Raw genomic sequence first — 18,775 nt, 5'->3', positions numbered from 1 at the left:
GGTGGGAAGGAGGGGGGGGGAGAAAAGGTGTTTTAAAGTTTCATTTTACTTCTCATTATCGTCCTCTTACTCTGTTAATAATAGATTTACTCAATACCATTACATTTGAACCAAGTTTTACACTTAGGGTGTTTTTTCTCTCAGCCCTCATCTCAAATTACGAGCCCTTTGTTAATTCTTGTTTCCCTCTCCTCTGCCCAGCTGAGAGCAAGAGAAGGTGAGCACAGGGCTTTTTTGGGTGCCTGGTGTTTCGCCAGTGTCAAACCAGGACACGCTTGCATAATCAGCATTAGAGCCCACATTCCTTCCTGCCAATACCCCTGATGGTGCAATGAAATCAATTCGAGGGTTGGGCTGTTTTGAAAAACGTGAGATGATTAATTCATGTTCTTATGATAAACTGGAAAAGCTGTATAAATTTATATCAGGTAAAAGTCTATGTTTCAGGAGGTTTCTGCAGCAGATGGTGAAACTGAGCACCCTGAAAATCAGGCGTCTCCATTCAGAAGGGAACAAAAGACTTTGCAGCCTTCTCAAGTATTGGGAGGGGACCTGTTGAGATGAGCCGGATCAGCAACTCACACCTCGGGAGCCACCTTCACAGACCATCAAACAATATCACCCATATCTCAAACATTCATCAACTATAAGGATCCATAAAAACTGAATATTAACACATGGACTTGGGAGGGGAGCTCTTTTTCAATCTGACCGGAGACGAATTTGGGTTTGAATAACTAACCAAGAAACAAAGGGAAGTATGGGGAAATATTGCCAGAGACAGAATAAAGAGTATAAAAACCGAGCCTCGAACATGGCAAATTTGTGAACCCAGCTAGAGACACCGACTGCCAGGTCCTGTGTCTCTGGGGTCACCCTTGGCTCAACTTTTCCCGGGAGAACTTCTGTCAAGTAAGTTTCGCTGTTTGTGGGGTTCGTATTGTTTTGTTTTTATTGTTTAAAATTGTTATAATTTGATTCCAAATTTTGTGATTTGAATTTTAATAAACCAAATTATTGAATTTGGCAATAAATTTGTCCTGGCGTTTATAACAATTTTGATGCCCAACAGCGGGGCCAGTTTTGAATATTCTACGGATCCCTGCTTCTGACCGGGGGGCGCCCCGCCGTAAAAAGCGGCCTGGCAGAGCGGGTAAGTCCGGAAGAACGAACTGGCTTTACGAACCCAGAACCCACAACAGCAAAGGGATTAGGCATTAGGACAAGCTAGCTTGGGGGGGCTCGGGAACTCAGCAGGGGTTTTCCCCTGGAACCGCGATATTGTTTCACTCGTAAAAATCTAAGTGCACGAAGAATCCACGCAGGAAAAGGACCGTAAGTATAGCGTGGTTGAGTGGGGGTGACCAAGTGCTTGAGAACTTGTATGTGCGTGTGAGTGTGTGTGTGAATGAGACGTGATTTATCACGAAGCAAGAGCGGACCTTAAGGTCGCGTTTCCGCTGCTCCCGCGAGGGACACGGCCGACCGACGGGGAAGCGATTGGAACGTGTGATATTTCGCTTCGTGTGTGAGTGTTACCCGACGGGGTGGGAGAGGTCACCAGGGGGTCCTGAAGGAAAGAGGACGTCCCTTTTTGAGTTCGGGGACGAGTAAGCCTTCTTGACCGCGACCAGGGGGGTCGCTTAATTTTTTCAGTGGCGGTTACAGAGCCCCGCCGTTAACCGAACATCCACGGAACGGTCATCCGTTAGATCATTAAGTTAACGGCATCGAGTTCAGAAACTCGGGATTTAATTTTTGGTATCCCATAACTTCTGTGCCACGGGGAGTATGGGATCAGATCTCAGCAGAGATCGGGAGGATTCCTTAAGAGAAACCTCAGCGAGGGCTGCTCTTGAAATTCCTCAGAAAAGTCCATTAAGAAAGTTGTTGCAAAGTTGGCAAGAATGCCCAATTAGGAGAGGAGCATCTAAAGATCGGATGATTTATTTGTGTATGAATGTTTGGGGAGGAAAGGAGATAGGACCTAATATTATATGGCCTGTGTTTGGTACTTTTGACGAATGGGCGTGGGAAGCTCTGTGGGAACATGTAGCGAAGAAGAAAAGGAGAGAATTTGAAGAATTAGCATATGTTCTGTTATAGTATGAAGTACGAGTAAAGCTGTGTTCTGAAGAAAGGGAAACACGGAATGAACTGGACTACGAGATAAACTTCTCTCACGGCTCGGTGGCCCCCGTCCTGCCAGCCCCTACCCCTACCACTTCCTCCTCCCCGGCCTTCTCAGGGGCAGAGTTAGCACTGCCATCCGAGACCCATGCGGAGCCCCGAGCTCAGCAGCCACTCCAGAAACCTCCCTCCCGTTCAAGGAGATTCCCGAGAGGGAATCCTGCCCCCGTTTCTGGTCCTGACCCCGCACCTCGGCCACCGACGCTAAAATATGGAGAAAAAGAGAAGAAGAGTAAGGAAAACGAAGGGTGGAAGAATAAACCAGACAGGTATACACCAGTTAGAGCCCTAGCTAAAACCAGGACCCCTGAAGGAGATCTTGAAGAGCCCGGGAGGGATTCGGGGTGGGACAGTTGGTGTGAGAGCAAGAATGGCCCGGGAAGAAAAACAGGAGAAAAGAAGCATTCCCGTAAGAAATTTGACAGTAGAGCAAAACAGAAATTACCAAAAGTGAATTAGAATGCATTAGAGAATAACTAGTGGTGTTGGGAAGCGTGCAAATTAGAAATGCGAGAATTCACGTGAGTCTGCAAAAGGAGAAAAAGATAGAAAAGAGATTAAAAAGAATCTTGCCTACTCTTTTCCTTAGTGGTAGTAGATCTTTTACTTCAAGCTGAATACATTTTAGAGACTCCCTAGAGTTGTGTATTTTGCTTTAAGAGTTTTTTTCTCCTAGACGAGATCGGCGGAGTTGTTTTTTTTTCTTTTTTTCTTCTTTTCACTAACGTGAGAATAGAACGAAACCCACCCCTTCCCGCAAGCGGCAGAGCGAGTCAGTCCATAGTTGCCGGGAGACGAAGGAAAGCGGCAGTTTTAAAGTGACTAGACGAGGCTGCCCGGGGCAGAAAACCGCCCTGTAAGGCGAAATAAGAAGCAAAAATAGATAAAAGTATTGAGAGAAGAGACCAAGAATGAGAGCTATACTTATGCGTAAGAAATACCTAGGTGTTTGTTCTTAAAAAGCTGAAAATATATCTTCCTTTTAGTTGTCTGTCTGCTGCATGTGAGGATTTTGTGCAGATCAAAAGGTTGATAGTATGGTAGATGTAGCTCGTCTATGTTTAAAACAATTGCTACATTTTGAATTCAGATTGTTAGCTTGAGCAGGAATATGGCATTTGTGTTAGCAGACTGTGTACTGCAAGGGTTTTGTGTGTTTCAGTTTTTCTTTCAAAAAGTTGAAGCATGTAGCCAGTGAAGCCAAAATTAAAGTAGCTGTTGAGAGGCAGGAAACTAAATCTTTCTGTCGAGATAGTGTTAAAATAGTAATTGGAGTCAGGATTCTAGTATTAAGTTGAGAAAGTAGTATAATTCTCTGTGTTAGTAGTTACAAGATTTTTCTTTATTCTTTGCAGTTCCTATTCTGCATGTATTTTATCTAATTGGGAACCGGGATTCTTAATTTTAATTATTGACTCCTTAGAAAGAGATAGTTTGTGTTGTCCCTTTGATATTATGTCTTCTTACTTGCTCCTCAATTTAGAGGATGTGAACCTTGAGGTTGCCCTGGTGCCTGTGTTTTCAGGGGTGGAGAGTAAGTGATGTATGAGAGGCAGCATTTTGTCACCAGTGTTAAGTTTAGTCGGTGTTTGCTTGTGTATTTAAGTTTAATAATACGCAAGAATAAATAGCAAATACAAGAGCTTTACTTTAGGAATTAGGCACAAGTTATCTCGAGTTTGTTTGTTAAGAAAAGCTAAGTTTGTGAAGTTTTTTTAGACTGAAGTAAAAAGTAGTAGTGTTAATGTTCTGATAATTGTACTAGATAAAGCTGTCTGATTACCGGGGCCTGATGTTTACAGTGACTCCTGGCTTTGGAAAACTTTTCTGAGTTTTAAGTTCCGAATTTAAGTAATGTATAGTTTATTACAGAGTAAGTTCTGCTCTTTGTAATAGTTTCTTCTATTTGGTGTGCTTTGTTTTTTTCTGTCTTGTTAAAATACTCCCCCAGGATTATGGGTGAGGTCTTAAGTTTTTCTCTTAATTTGTACAAATTTTGCTTACTGCTCACTGATTGTTTGAATTAGCTCTCTGATGAAGTAAAAAAGTCACTTCAGCTACTGCTGCAGGATTGTATCTTGCCACGCTGAAATAGGGGTCTGCAGCTGATCCTGTCTGTGAGAAATGGTTTGTAGACAAATCTGCACGAGTAGTTGACGAGAACTGCCCCGGTATATTAACCGGGAGTTCCAGCTTTTCGTAGATGTTAGCAATCACACAGCGTATGGAGTTCTTACACAAGAGTGGGCGAGAGCCAGGAAACCGGTGGGGTATGTTTTAAATGGCTTACTGAATCCCGGCTATTGAAATATGAGGCAATTCTAGTAAATTCCCCGGAGTTAGAACTCCGTACTGCTGCTGCTCGAAACCCCGCCCAGTTTCGGTCCTGGGGAAGATCTGAAGAGTGTAGTCACAATTGCTACGAGGCAGTGGAATTACAAACCAAAATAAGAAGTGTCGCCATCAAGCTAACAGCAGAGCTGAAAGGTCCGATAGTACTTCTAGAATTGTGTTAATTTTGCTGATCATTAAGGGTGGCTGAAGCAAAGGTGAGAAGCAGTTGTAAAGGCAGATGCTTCTTAGAGGCTAAGTGAGAATAGCCATAGCAGGGTGCACATCGAAAATAAAGACAAGGTGGTCCCATTGTCTCACTCAAGTTGCGTCCTTCTTTTGGCTGTGTGTATCTGAGAATGTGCTGAGTAGGGGTCTAGAATATAAATTTGTAGTTCAGTTAATCAGCAGTAGTGCAAACTCATTACACTGAGACTGTAGAAACTGAGTGAAGATGTGTGTAACCTTAACAGCTGATTGTCCTAGAAACTGCTGTTGTCACCGAGCATTGTAAGATACTGAGTTTTATGAATGTTTGTCTGTATGCCAAATCATTCTGAATGTACTGAGTTTGATTCTTGAAATAAGCCCAAATTGTTTGTGCTCATCTATGATTTTTTTAAACTGAATTTTTCTTTAAAAAGCTAAAACCTGTGTTAATACTATGAGATTTAGAGCAGTCTTAGTGTTTATTGTTTACTCGCTATATATCCAGTAGACATTGTCAGAAGTATTAGTAAGATGTAAAAAGAATTGTTTGTATGTTTCAGTATAAACCTCGTTTAATAAAAAGTAAAATTTTCTTTCTGATTTTTCCTGTAACAGTACAAAAAAGGGGAAAAATTCTGGATTGTATAGTACATTGGGTGAATAGTGAAGTGAGAATCATAGTGATCCAAAGACAAAATTGTTTTTATGGTAAAAGTGTGAATGTACTATTAGATAACTTGTTCTAATATTCAGATTTTCTGAATAGTAGACATGACAAAGATTCTCTCTATACAATATTCTTGTAGTATTGAGCTGGTTTAGAATTTTGTATTAAGTAAATTCAATCTGAAGAAGTTGCAAGATTTCGATGTATATTCATGAGATACAACCAGGAAATAAAGTACTGATCAGAGCTTAGAAAGCGGTGTCATTAACCCCTCATTGGGAGGGACCCTTTCTTGTCCTTTTAACTACAGATACAGCCATCCGAACAGCTGAAAGAGGCTAGACACACGCCTCCAGGGTTAAGAAACTAACAGCCCCGAGGGAAAACCCCAAATGGAAGGTCATCTCTTCCCCCGGAGATCTGAGGGTCCGGCTGCACCGAGGATGCCAACACCCTAGAAACATTAAGCTGCAGCCTAGAAGAGCCTCAAAAGAAACTTAATAACCACCCGACAAGGAGGACTGAGAGAGAGAAGAGTAACCAGAAAGAAAGTGTTAGAACATCAGGAAGAGTAAATCCGAAGCTCCAGAAATTTAAAAAGAAAGAACTCCAACCCCAAGATATCAGAAACAAATGGCAGAAGAAATATCCATGCGCTGCTCTGAACCTAGATGCCCCTACAATCCATATATCCATTTCAAATACAATTATTGTCTTGAAATTTGAGTAGTGCACTGCAAGTAGGGGTGGGGGGGCCGCTGGGGTTATGCCCCAGGTGTTCTAAAGAAAAACAGACTCTAACTATGCGATTCTTAAACTGTGCCACACGTTTGAGATTGATAGAACCAAATTATCCCAAGTAGTATTCAATATACGAAAAAGAGTTAAAGAGAAAATTAAATCTAAAAGCCCAAGTGTTAGCCACAGAGTGCCGTCGAACTAATGTAGTGCCGTGAGTAGCAGAGCAAGTAAAGTAATCTCAGTAGAGAATTTTTAAAAAAAAGAGGTGTACCGTCCGAACCACCCCGAGGGTCCGAGCAGAGAGCCCCTGCTGTCGCGAAGAAACTTCCCCGTTGTTCAGTTGCAACCCGACAGACGCTGAGCCAGACAGAGAGAAGCTTCTGCGGATCACTCTAGGGGGTGTGAACCAAGCTGTGCGCTCAGTGAAGGGCTAGCCCTGTGACATAAAGCTCCTCCAAAAAGTTACCCCTGTTAAGACACAAGTAACTAGCTGGCACTCAAAAGCAGTCAGGGACATGGGAATTAGAAAGATAAAAGAAAAGCAGAAAAGGCAAACATGGTTCAGGAATCGCTGGTCAGGTGTTTCTCCAAGAAACGAGAAACTCGAAAAAAGAAAACAATTAAGTTAAATACAAAACATGAATTAAAATTATTGACAAAAGAAAAGAAATGGGGGAGTTGTGGGAAATATAGTTGTTTAATTCATGTTCTATAAATAATTATAGATTGGGAACTGTGATATATATATTATATAAAAGTATGTGTGTGTCTGCTCAAACCCGCACGTTTCACGAACTTCTGGAAAGCACCTCCCTGATCTTCCGGGTTCCAAAAATGGAAAGTGAGAACGACTTGCCCCTGCCTACGTGCAGCTCAACTCATCGGGACTCGCAACAGGTCAAACGCTACGTGCCAGCAAAGACGTGCCAGCAAAGACTTACACCGGTCATCACACACCTCTACGGCAGTTACTCAAAGCAAGGACTAACTCTGGACATTAGCATTTGAATGTGCCCGGGGACCCTTTCGAGATTTAATGTAAATAAAGTTAATAGTCAATGATTAGAGAAACAATGGGAAGAAAGTTGCCGAAGAGGAAACTAAGTATATTTAAGTTAGGTCTTTAAGTAAGCAAGTTTGTGAACCCAGCTAGAAACAAGGCTGCCAGGTCCTGTGTCTCTGGGGTCACCCTTGGCTCTACTTTTCCCGAGAGAACTTCAGTCAAGTAAGTTTGCTGTTCGTGGAGTTCGTATTGTTTTGTTTTTATTGTTTGAAATTGTTATAATTTGATTCTAAATTTTGTGATTTAGATGTTAATAAACCAAACTATTGAATTTGGCAATAAATTTGTCCTGGCGTTTATAACAGAGTCTTAATTCTTGGTATTCTTTTTATTTTTTCAAACCTGGTCAAAACCTTTCTTTTAATCTTATGCCTCTTTACTTAAATAAGCTTATTTGTTTACTTTTCCTTTGTGATACTGATCTGGAGGGGCAGATACTTGGAAGGTACTTTTAAAATACAATCAGATAGCTTTTTAAGGTCTATTTTTTTAAGTTAAAAAGACACATGATAGTTATGTAAGGCAGACTTCCCAGACAGTTATACTTCAGTGTGTTTTTCTAAGGTGCTTCTTATTTTTTAATATTCTTTTCAAATGAGGTAGAATACCAAGCATTCTGATTATTATTACATTTGATGCTAGAAGGGGAAAGATGTATTTGGCTGGTTATTTTATGAATCAGAATCTAAAGTGTGCCGTCAAGCTACCTTCTTGTTAGGCGTGAGCCTGGCTGATTTTGGCATTTGCATCTCAACATACAGTAGATACTCTCTCTAATGAGTGTAGGTTTGGTGATGATGTATACAGGTGATGATAATGATACATATAATCTTTCCCAGAGGATAGTAATTCAGCAAAATTACATACTGAGTTTGTTTTTTCTAAAGGTTCTGGAGAGGAGGTGATTTTATTTTCCAAAGGAGTGCATGCTTTCAAATTTTTTTGTTTTTTTAAGTAGGTGGACAAATTGTGAGGCCGTTGTGAACGAAGTTGGGACAAAGAATACAAAAATGGGTTAAAGAAAAGGTTTTGACAATGAGCTTTATCACACCTGACATACTCTGAGGTAGAAAAGAACAAAAACCTCTTGCATTGCTAGACTTAAATGGGTGCAGTCTGACACCTTAAACAGAAGGACAGCAATGTCTACCGGTTTATTCTGGTGATAAACATGGAAGCAAAGATGATCCTGGGCTATTGACTCAATTTTTTTTTTCTCCACACTTAGAGGACGTTTTGTCTATTTATGACTGCTGTTCTAGACAGCATGATGAAAATGTTCTTCCTGTTCCTAGGAAGAGCTTATTTGCCACTCTCTGCTGGAATTGTGTTAGAGACAAGAGTTCTTGCTCCTATAATTATTCTCCTTGGTGTAATTGCCCACGCAGCTATCTAGTTCGTATGAAGCCCTATGTCCATAGTTTCCTCTGATTTGTTCACTCTAGTTTCCCCATGGCAATAGTATCCTGAAAACTCAAGTTTGATCTTGAAACTAGCAAATTTAATTTCTAGGCATAAATGTGTTGCTACTTGTAATGGTTTTTTGGAGCCATGAAAGGAAAACTGTAGATTGATATTGAGTAAGTCAACTGAACAAAAAATTCTGGTTTTATTTTGTGGATGTTGTTCTGACAGAAGAACCAGATTACATTTAAGGGTGTTTTTTTCCCCATAATAAACTCCTTTAACAGGTGTCTGCTTTGGCCATAGCCAGTGGAAATGTCTTACTACTCAAAGGAGGAAAAGAGGCAGCACATAGCAATCAAATCCTTCATCATCTGACACAAGAAGCACTCTCTATTCACGGAGTCAGAGATGCAGTGCAACTGGTAAGTGCCTAGAGTTAAATCAAATATTTCTTTGCTATGGTGTGTATAAAAAGCGTGAGCAAAACTTGAGAGTTCAAACTGTAAACTCTTTGTATTGCAACTACCACAGGTGAATACGAGAGAGGAAGTAGAAGATCTCTGCCGTTTGGATAAGCTGATAGATCTCATCATTCCACGTGGTTCGTCACAGCTAGTCAGGAATATCCAGAAAGCTGCTAAGGGAATTCCAGTGATGGGACACAGTGAAGGGATCTGTCATGTGTATGTTGACACGGATGCCAGTGTTGAGAAGGTCACACAAATAAGTAAGCTCTGGGAGGGTGACTTGAATTTCATGGATATAATTGAACTTTGGAGTTTGCAATGTAGTTATGGTAATTTATAATTTATATAATATCCAAAAATCTTTGTTGTAAATGTTATGTAACCAATTATCTACTCTTAAACTTCAGTTAGAGACTCAAAGTGTGAATACCCTGCTGCCTGTAATGCTCTGGAAACTCTCCTAATTCATCGAGACTTGCTGAGAACACCATTGTTTGATCAGATCATAGACATGTTGAGAGTAGAACAGGTTAGTCACTCATACTTTGTGGTTTTTGTCTGGGTTTTTTTAATAAAACTGTAGAAGCATTTGGTCTGGCTGGTGTAGCCCTGTCTACATGGCATAACGTTTCAGTTACCCATATGTGTCTTTGTACACGTCAGTGAACTGCTTCTTCACACAGTGTCAAGTGTTTCTGTAGAAATTATCTGAAAGCAGCTTATTCATGACAGCTGTAGGCTGTTACCGGATACCTTTGCTATATACTTCCTTGTATATAGCAAAAATAATCTTCTGCCATAAAAGCATATACACAACCCTTTCTCTCCCTTTCTCTCCCCTTTCAAATTCAGCCAGATGCAAAGCCTCGTCTTCCTGAATCTGTTCATTTAGCTTCTTACCTGTGGTGGTGGGTTTCTGTTAAGCTGTTTTGGAGTTTCATATCCCAGTGGTTCCTCCCTATTTCCACTCTTCCCCCCCGCGCCCCCCCCCATAAGTCAGGTACCATCCAAAGGTATCTCCTCCCTGTCTCTTTGTCCACCTCTCCTGCCCCTACCCTGTCTCTGTAAGCTTCGGTCAGCTGTCCATCTTTCCCCTGACCCTGCCCTATGTTTTAGAAAAACACCTGTCCGTCTATCCTGGGGCCAATTACCTGCTTGTCTCACACCCCTTGGTCACCGGGTTAAAAGTGCACACAGGCTTTGGCACGTCCTCTTTATTTCATCCCTCCCTCTTGGGCAATAAAGGTCTCTGAGAAATCATATGGAATAACCCTTCTCTAGTCCTTGCTCTGAAACCTAGACTCTGCAACACCTGTTGCAGTAGAAGTACAGCCTTGTTCTGCACCGTTACCCGAAACTGCTGGCAGATTTGGGTACGGCCTCTGGCACAGCCAGGATTCAGAGCTAGCTGGGGTTCTGCCAGCCCGGTGCCACTTACCCAAGTGAATTCCTTTCCTGTTTTTATCCTTTCTGAATTTGCTTCATACATGTGTTTTTTAAAATTTTCCTCTTGCATGCCCTTTATTCCCACCAATTTTCCCTCCTGGTATGTGAAAGGAAATCAGAAGGCCAGCATACTAATTAATTTTTCAGACACAAGCAATGTTTTTTCAGTAAAGGTAGTAGAAATGCATCAGGAAGAAATATCCGTGAAGTAGTATGAATTGCACGTAAATCAAGGGTTTTCACACAGCACTGTGTATTTGACAAATACATGAGTGCACAGGCAGTGATTAATGCAGGATAGAGAGGTCATATGTTTCAATGATGTTAAAAGGGTTAGAGTAAGCGAAGCTGATAAGTAGTCAAGGAACAAGTAATGTTTGGGGCTTTTTAATGTCTTGTTCAGTTGTTTGTTGGGAAGGGTAGAGTGCAGGGTAGATGTTTGTATTTTGTATGGGAGGAATATGACTACTAGTACATTTCCACCACCAACCCTAATCCATCCTCTTACACAGTGGAGAGGATATTCTCTCTCTCTAATCTGACCTGACAACAAGAAACATGCAAATATTGGGCAGGATTATGCAATTAAAGTAATTTATAGTTGCACAAGTAAATGCTGGTTTACAGATACCATCTCAAAAGCCTTCACATTCAGTAGACTTAGGACTTATTTCCCAGTTATGCTTGTCTTGTCAAAGTTCCTTGTGTTTTGTTTGCATGGAATTTCTGTGCTGTATCTGTTCTAAATTATCTCTCATTGTTTAGGTGCTTTAGCAAAGGTTGATAATGTGTTAAAATCTTCTTTATAACAAACAAAAAATATCTGTGTGGTTTTTTGGGTTTGGACCTAGTAACTCCTTTGTGTCTGAGAAGTGCTTCAGAGAGGGCTGGTATCAATTTATAAAGTGAAAGGATAAAAGTCATTCAAAATCTTAAGACTTCTGTAGATGCAAACTTGGAAGCATTCCTTTCGTTATTCTCTGCATTGCAGTTGCTGTCTTAAAGGCTGGTGCCTGTATTGTAGCTGTTTTCCTAGCAGTGCTAGGAAGTACTGGAAGTATTGGTCTTGTCTGCCTGGTGACTAAGTGATACAATTGCTTTAAATTATTCCAAATAAATACTTTAAATAATTTAAAAGCATTTATAAATGCTTTAAATAATTTCAAATTAGTCCCGAATTAGGGGTTTGTCATGGTAGGTAGCCAACTTTACATGTCAGTTATTGCACCTTGTAGCTAATTCATCTATGTGCAAAGTTTCCTAAAGTATAGGTGTTCTTTTCTTATGCTGCATGCATGTTGTGGATTAACTCCACTTGGTGGCTGAGCACCATCCAGCTGCCTGCTTACTCTCCCCTGTTTCCAAGTGGGACAGGAGGAGAAAATTAGAGCAAAAGCAAGGAACCTTGTCGGTTGAAAGACAGTTTGATAAGTGAAGGAAAGAGGAAGAAGAAAGGGGACAAAGAGGATGAAACAACCCAATGAAAAAGTAAACTCCAAAACAAAAGTAAAAACCCACCAGTCCCCCAAAACACCTGCAAGACAAAGCTAATTACTTGCTGTCTGCCACTAAAAAATCAATGCCCAGCCAGTCTCTTGAGTAATGCCTACCTTCTTCAAAATCCCCCTCCCCTCCATTTGTATTGCTGCACATGACATTATATGGCCCTTTGGTCAGTTCTGAACAGCTATTGGCTGTGTCCCTCCCAATTTCCTGCACACTCCCAATCTTCTTACCAGGGGCACAGAGATGGAACAGGGGGGAGGAGAGAATCTTGATGCTGTACAAGCTCTGTTCAGCAAGAGCCAGAACATTGGTGTATTTTTAACATTGTTTTAGTCAGAAGTCCAAAGCACAGCACCACAGGGAGGGGTGTCTATCCCATATTGAGTACAAGAAGCTACACTTTCACCTGAAAGGCTCTGGTATGATCAGTAGCCACAAAAAAATGTTTCTGGTGTTGCAGGTGAAGATTCATGCTGGCCCAAAGTTTGCATCTTACTTGACATTCAGTCCTTCAGAAGTGAAATCTCTGTGCACAGAATATGGGGACCTAGAGTGCTGCATTGAGGTAGTGGACAGCGTTCGAGAAGCTGTTGAACATATCCACAAGTATGGAAGTTCCCATACGGATGTTATTATCACAGAGAATGGTTAGTGACCAGGCTCCTTCTTTAAGCTGCTGTTTTGGTTTGACTGCTAATTCCTGGTGTTAGTGCAACTAACTACATTGTAGTAGTTTGTCTCTTGGGTCTGTGCCAGTTCAAAACCTTACTTAGAGCTGTGCCAAGACTAAAGTTGACTCTCCAACCAAACCAAGCCCAGAACTTCTGAGAATCAGCTGCAGTTAAGGTCATGTTGATCTGCAGCTGGCCAATGTGACTCAAGTAGACTTCTGTTTCTATACCTCTTGCTGAGTTTAAATGCATGCCACTAAAAGGCATGCATTTGATACCGTAAGCACTGTCACAGGACCTGATGAACTAGTGATTTATTCTGGAAAGAGAGTTGCTCTTGAATGTCTGTCTTGTTGCTAAGGGCTACTGATGTCCAAGTTCACATCTTGCATGTGGCATTTCTGCATTGTAGTTCTCAAATATTACCTGCAATAGCAATTGAGTTTAGGATTTCTCAGTATTTGGAACAATTCCATGTTTGAGACTAACAGAGAGCTGCTGTGTTTATTGGAATACATGATCATAATGTAGGCAATGGATTTTATTTTTGTCTCTGCCTCTTTCCCAGAGAAAACAGCAGAGTTCTTCCTCCAGCATGTGGACAGCGCTTGTGTTTTCTGGAATGCCAGTACCCGATTCTCTGATGGCTATAGGTTTGGACTTGGTAAGAGGGAAGATATTTGCAGGGTTGTGACTACAGAATTTTCTTGTGTGTGTAAAGTGTGACAGTATGAACCCTGAAAGATAGAATTAGTCTCTTATCTTACTGTCTAATAAAAGATTTTCAGGAAAGGTACTGTACAAAAAGTTGAAGCCTAGAAATTTTATCCACATAAAGATGTTTTTAATCCTTTGAAGCTCAGTTCAATTGCAGTAAAGTATGCTGCATGCATATAGTGATAGAACAATGCAATACAGGATGTGAAACTGCTGAACCACTTTCCTTTTGTTTCTCTTTCTACTGATGCTGTAAAGAATGCAATGCTTCAGTCCTGCTGGGCAGATTGAGATCCTGTCCAGTGTGGCAGTCCTGCAGTGTTAAGGGATGAAGGGCAGGAACCAAACTGAGTATCAATTGATTAAATAAACAGACGCACCTACCATGAATTGCAGAAGACAAGGGAAACATTCTTTGATGAGGTAGAGAATCAGAAATTCCCACTACCCGCTGTTACTGTGTCAGCTGGAACGGTGTTCCATGTGACTGAAAAATTCCAGTTAAGGTCTTCCAATATCTCCTCAATGTGATAAAAAAGGACGTAAGATCATAATCTTTACCAGTTTAGCTTTTTAGTTTTTTTAAGGATTATGCCTTTAGATCAGTCTGAGAGCAGTGTAAGAGATACCTCTTTCTCGCTCTCTCTTGCATCTTTCTTTCTGGAAGTTACTGTAGCAGCCAGAACTATATAAACATTACAATTTATAATGTAATAGTTGATCTCCTCAAGCTTCTCTATCAGGTAAATGGAACCGGTATTTGGAGAGGAGCAGAGAATGGCAGGCCCCTGAAAGGCAGGCAGCTTTTTTACTTAGAGGTGCAAAAACTTTTAGTATGAAGTGATCATCAGAGGATTAACTACCTTTATCTTGGGTGTTTCTTACAGGTGCTGAAGTGGGAATTAGTACTTCGCGGATCCATGCACGTGGACCAGTGGGAATTGAAGGACTCTTAACTACAAAGTGGTTGCTGAGGGGGGATAATCATGTTGTTTCTGACTTTTCAGAGCATGGGAGCATGAAGTATCTTCATGAAAACCTCCCTCTCCCTCAGAGAAATGCCAGCTAAAAACCCAGGGGAGAAAACCCAGGGGTATAATTATTTCCTGAAGAGGTACAGGCTTCAGGATAATCTCTGGTGATGGAGTTTGTTTTTCAGAATCTTCAATCTTCAGAAACGTTGTTCTTGGTCATTTTGCAGTACAGTGAATACAAAATGATCCCATCAATGAGAATCCCCTCCCCCTCCTTTTAGTTCCTTAGACAGTATCTGCAAACTAACCTCACTTCTCCCAAGGAAAGATTATTTTCAAATCATACAGGTAACATAAGGAAGGATTTCAGTATCAACTACATTCCTTTTTTTATCCCAGTGCTCCCTGTAGCAAATATGGTGGTGGAGCTTAATTTTTTTTTTTCCCTAAGTTTTGTTTTATTCAAGTATCTATTCTGGAGAACACACTCTGTAGTTTTGGTTTTGAGGGGTTTTTTTTTTCAGTCTTAGGATCATGGCATCTCTTGAGAGCCAGAAAGCTTTATGCCTAATTTCTTTGTATTTGATCAGTCTTGAGATAGGGGGACAGATGTTCCAAATGTATAATAAGCTTTTGACCAAAAAACCTTTTATATCTAATTCTTTGTATTGTTGACTATTGTAGATAAATAATTGTCTGCTACATTAATTTTGTTACTTATTTGTATCAAAAGCTTTTATTTCTGTGGTTTAATATAAAACTTACTCCGACAGCACTTCAATGATGGCTTGTCCAGAATGAAGCTCTCCACCTGCAAGCACTTCAATGATGGCTTGTCCAGAATGAAGCTCTCCACCTGCACGAACACTTCCCGTGGTGCCCTGCAGCCCTGCCGCACGGCTGGCGGCCAGAGCTCCCCACCGGCTGCAGGTCATCCTGCTCAGTTTGGTGCTGCCGGGGCGTCCCGGTGTGCTACTGCCCCATCAGGGCGCCATTTCCTTTCCTGCCCGCCGCTCTTCACTGCTGTCCTGGCATGGGTGGCGGACGCACCATGCTCAGGATCTGGTGCTGTTGCACCCATTTCTCGGTCACAGGGGCATCATGATGGCGCGGGGTGCATCTCCCCTTTGAGCAGATGCCAAGGGCCAGAGGACATGGGTGAGGCAAGTGGGACGCCTCGGTAGGTGTGGATGACTCCTGATCACTGAAGGTGGCACGGCAGGGGAGCTCAGATCGCACCAAGGGGTCTCAGTGCAGAGGTTATGAGGAGGCCTTTGCCTGGTCATGAGGGCCACGGTGCTGTTGCAACCACGGGCAGTGCGTGCGTGCACTCGGCCCCAGGTGCATGGGACATGCATCCAGCAGCGGGCGTGCCCTAGAGCAGGGCAGTAATACTGAGGCTCGCCTGCCTGGGCTTGCTGGCAAATAGCAAGGAAGATGGCCACAGAACCCCATTCCTCTGAAGTGAAGGGGAAGGAAGGATGCTGAGGGGATAGGAGGCAAGGTTGGGAATTACAAGGAGGAGTTTAAAGTCAGTGTACGGGAGAGAGCCATTCAGGAGCAGGTCAAGGGAGCACATTAGTTCTCAGCACAATGTGAGGACTGTGCCTAGGAAGGCAGTTCCAGCATGTGTCTGTGTTGTGTAAACTCTGTTAAGTCTGTCTTCTGCATTGTACACTCTACCTTCCTCGGGTCCTGGTGTCTCCATAGTTCTAAGTGATCACCAGGCACCTTGGTAGCCCTCCCGTGAGTCGCAGGTACATTGCCACATCAGCATAGCACTTTGTCAAGCCTTTCTTGTCTTCCAATTCTAGCTTAAGGTGTGGATCTGTCTGGTGTCTGTCATATTGTAATTGTTTCTGAGCGGTGATCTCTCACATTGGTGAGCCAGGTGGTGCCTTCAGTTCCACTTCTGTGAGTTCTCTTTTGACAGAGTTGTCTCTGGGGATTGCATCCCCAGGTAAATAACAGTCTTTTGTCTTAAAGCTTGGCTTCTTGCTCATCCATCATTCTTTTGATGGCTCTCATCCACGTCTCCTCTGATGGCTGCAGCAGTCACCACTTTGCAGGGCTGCTGTAGAGCACCTGCACTGTCATGGCACTGTTGGACCTCTCTGCTGATGGGTGCCATGTTCCCTATGGAAGTCATTTTTGCTTATGCACTTATCACACAGTCTCAGTGCTTGTGGTGTTGGATGTCCGTGTCACGGTTGTAGCTGCCCTGCCCAGGGGTGTAGCAATACTAAGGACAAGGTAGCACAGCCTCCGGGTGGTGTGGTAGTACATTGATCTAAATACTTTTGGCAAAGACCATACAGTTCCTCTCTGGGCTGTAGAGAGTTGGCACAGTTATCTTGATTGTCTTTTGAGGGCGCCAGGCTCTTGGCCTTCAGGGAGCAGTAAGTAGTTTGTGTGGTAGTGGAGTGGGCTCGGTCTTGAATGTGCCTTGTCTTTTACAGGTGGGGCTCAATATCTCTGTTCTTTCCGCTGTGTTAAGGTAGAACTGGACAAAGTCAATATTTGATAGACCTTTACTTGTCATGAATTAAAAAAACTAAGTGTAAATTTGAATGCTCAAGCATTTCTAATGAATTTTTAAAGCCTACAGGCTTTTAGATAAGGTAAAAACTCTACTCCTTTTAACTGCCTATTTGCCTTATGAATTCTTTGGTCAAAGCCTGGAATTTTATTTTTTCAAGGTTTGGAAAAAAGTTACAATAAAAAGCCTTACAAAAAAGGCTTTGTGCTGAGTGTGAGGGAATGAGAGCACTGATCAAGTTTTATTTAACTTGTAAAGGTTAATAAAAAAATTAAAAGTTTGGGGTTTTTTTTATTACTGTTTCCTTTGCAAGTGCACTTCTTTTCATCCAGGAAAACACTGTTTAGTAGATAAAAAGTTGCTATTTTTCCATGTTCTGTAGACAAAATGGAATAGTCTTCAGAGTTTCTAGTCTCTAACAGACTGAGACAGCCTGGGAATTAATTTGTGGGTTGTTAGAAATGAGATGCTTGACACGGCCAATATATCAAGCAGCAATTCAATTTAATAATTAATTAATTAGCATGGTAAAGTGTGAGCAAAGACAGCGTGCTGGGTACAGTAGAAGGATTTTCCCTTCCAACTGCACACCAATTGCTGGACTTGCTGGTATTTTATTGGCTATATTCATACATATTCATAAGCTTTTCTCAGCAGTTTCCATTTCTAATTTTTAACGTCACTATTCAATATCTAACAGTCATAAATCTGTGGTGGTAATGTTTGGTTCCTGTTCAGTTCTATACGCTATTGTGATCTATTTCGATATTTCAGTATTCCAGGATGTACATCCAGGATATGTATCCCAGGTGGTGGCATCCAGCTTCCAGATGTGGGGGTCCAGTATCTATTTTCCAGGTCTGTCAATCTTCAATAGTGATGTCCAGTTTCCATTTTCAAGAACCATAAATCAGTGAGCTGAAATCCTTCTTTTGTATCCAGGATGTTTCCAACCTTCTGTGAAAAGGCCTGAGGCCCTCCTTACTTCCTTCTTTTGTCTAAAAGCCTTTTTACAGTCTAAAACTACAGTTAAAAATTCTTTAATACAAAGCAAGCTTCTAAAGTTATAATTAAAAGACACGTATTACAGAATAGCTTCAGATTTATAATAAGTAATTGCAAGCAAATGAGTTATTCAAAAACTTCCTTCCATGCTTTCCTCGGCTGTTTATTAGAACTCGTCTTTATAATTGTCCCATGTCCGTGTTCCACAACTACAACTACACAGATGTTCTTCATATCCCAGACATGAAACTTCGTATTTCACAGGGTGATATAGCAGTGTAGAACATTTCACTTTAGATTGAAATCTAATTAATATTGGAGTTCTCTGATGAAACTTTGGTCAATGTAATTTCCTAATTCTGTTGTGATTTCTAAAGATCTTGTAAGATGATAGGTTTAAAAAGGTGTGAGTATGTGGAGTGTTTCATAATGCGGGTGTATTTAGTGCCAGAGACAAAATTGTGCCTAGTCAAAGTGTGAATTGAAACATTTTAGTGGTGTATGTTACACGATGCTAATATACAAAGCAGTGTTAGGGTTCTAAAGCATTCTTACAAGCACGTGTTTTAAGACAACTACAGAGGTAAACAAGCATTGGGGTTACTTTGGGGAACTTTTTGTATCCAAACTCCTGACCAGGAAGAAAACATTGCTGAAGTTCCTGCTAAAACGGTCATAATGGTGAAGAATTAATGCGGGGTAAATTACGTTTAAGTGCAGTACTCCTGTTTTAAAGAGCAGAGCAAGCACTTCCCTTGCGTTGCTGTGGCCCTTGCGTATTTTTAATGAAACCCGTTGCAGGGCCAGCACCTCCGTGTACTGCTGCACCGCGGGGCCCTGT

General features: G+C 41.6%; 1 protein-coding gene and 1 long non-coding RNA gene across 2 annotated transcripts; one reads left to right on the top strand and one right to left on the bottom strand.

Annotated features, from left to right (window-relative positions):
- Positions 1–6,679: 6,679 nt before the first annotated feature.
- LOC134550678 (delta-1-pyrroline-5-carboxylate synthase-like) lies at positions 6,680–15,094 on the top strand. Its single transcript, XM_063397408.1, has 7 exons — positions 6,680–7,364; positions 8,894–9,031; positions 9,141–9,336; positions 9,484–9,605; positions 12,489–12,675; positions 13,268–13,363; positions 14,304–15,094. Exons 3-7 carry the CDS (start codon positions 9,264–9,266, stop codon positions 14,483–14,485), a joined length of 660 nt encoding a protein of 219 aa, XP_063253478.1. The 5' UTR covers positions 6,680–7,364; positions 8,894–9,031; positions 9,141–9,263; the 3' UTR covers positions 14,486–15,094.
- Positions 14,886–18,681, bottom strand: LOC134550679 (uncharacterized). Its single transcript, XR_010080395.1, has 2 exons — positions 15,247–18,681; positions 14,886–15,201 (listed from the first exon to the last, which is right to left on the bottom strand). It is a non-coding gene; the product is annotated as an uncharacterized LOC134550679 (long non-coding RNA).
- Positions 18,682–18,775: the final 94 nt, after the last annotated feature.

This window comes from Prinia subflava, chromosome 5 (genome assembly GCF_021018805.1).
Source record: "Prinia subflava isolate CZ2003 ecotype Zambia chromosome 5, Cam_Psub_1.2, whole genome shotgun sequence".
In the NCBI taxonomy this organism is placed as follows: domain Eukaryota; kingdom Metazoa; phylum Chordata; class Aves; order Passeriformes; family Cisticolidae; genus Prinia; species Prinia subflava.
This window is presented reverse-complemented; position numbering and strand designations above follow the sequence as displayed.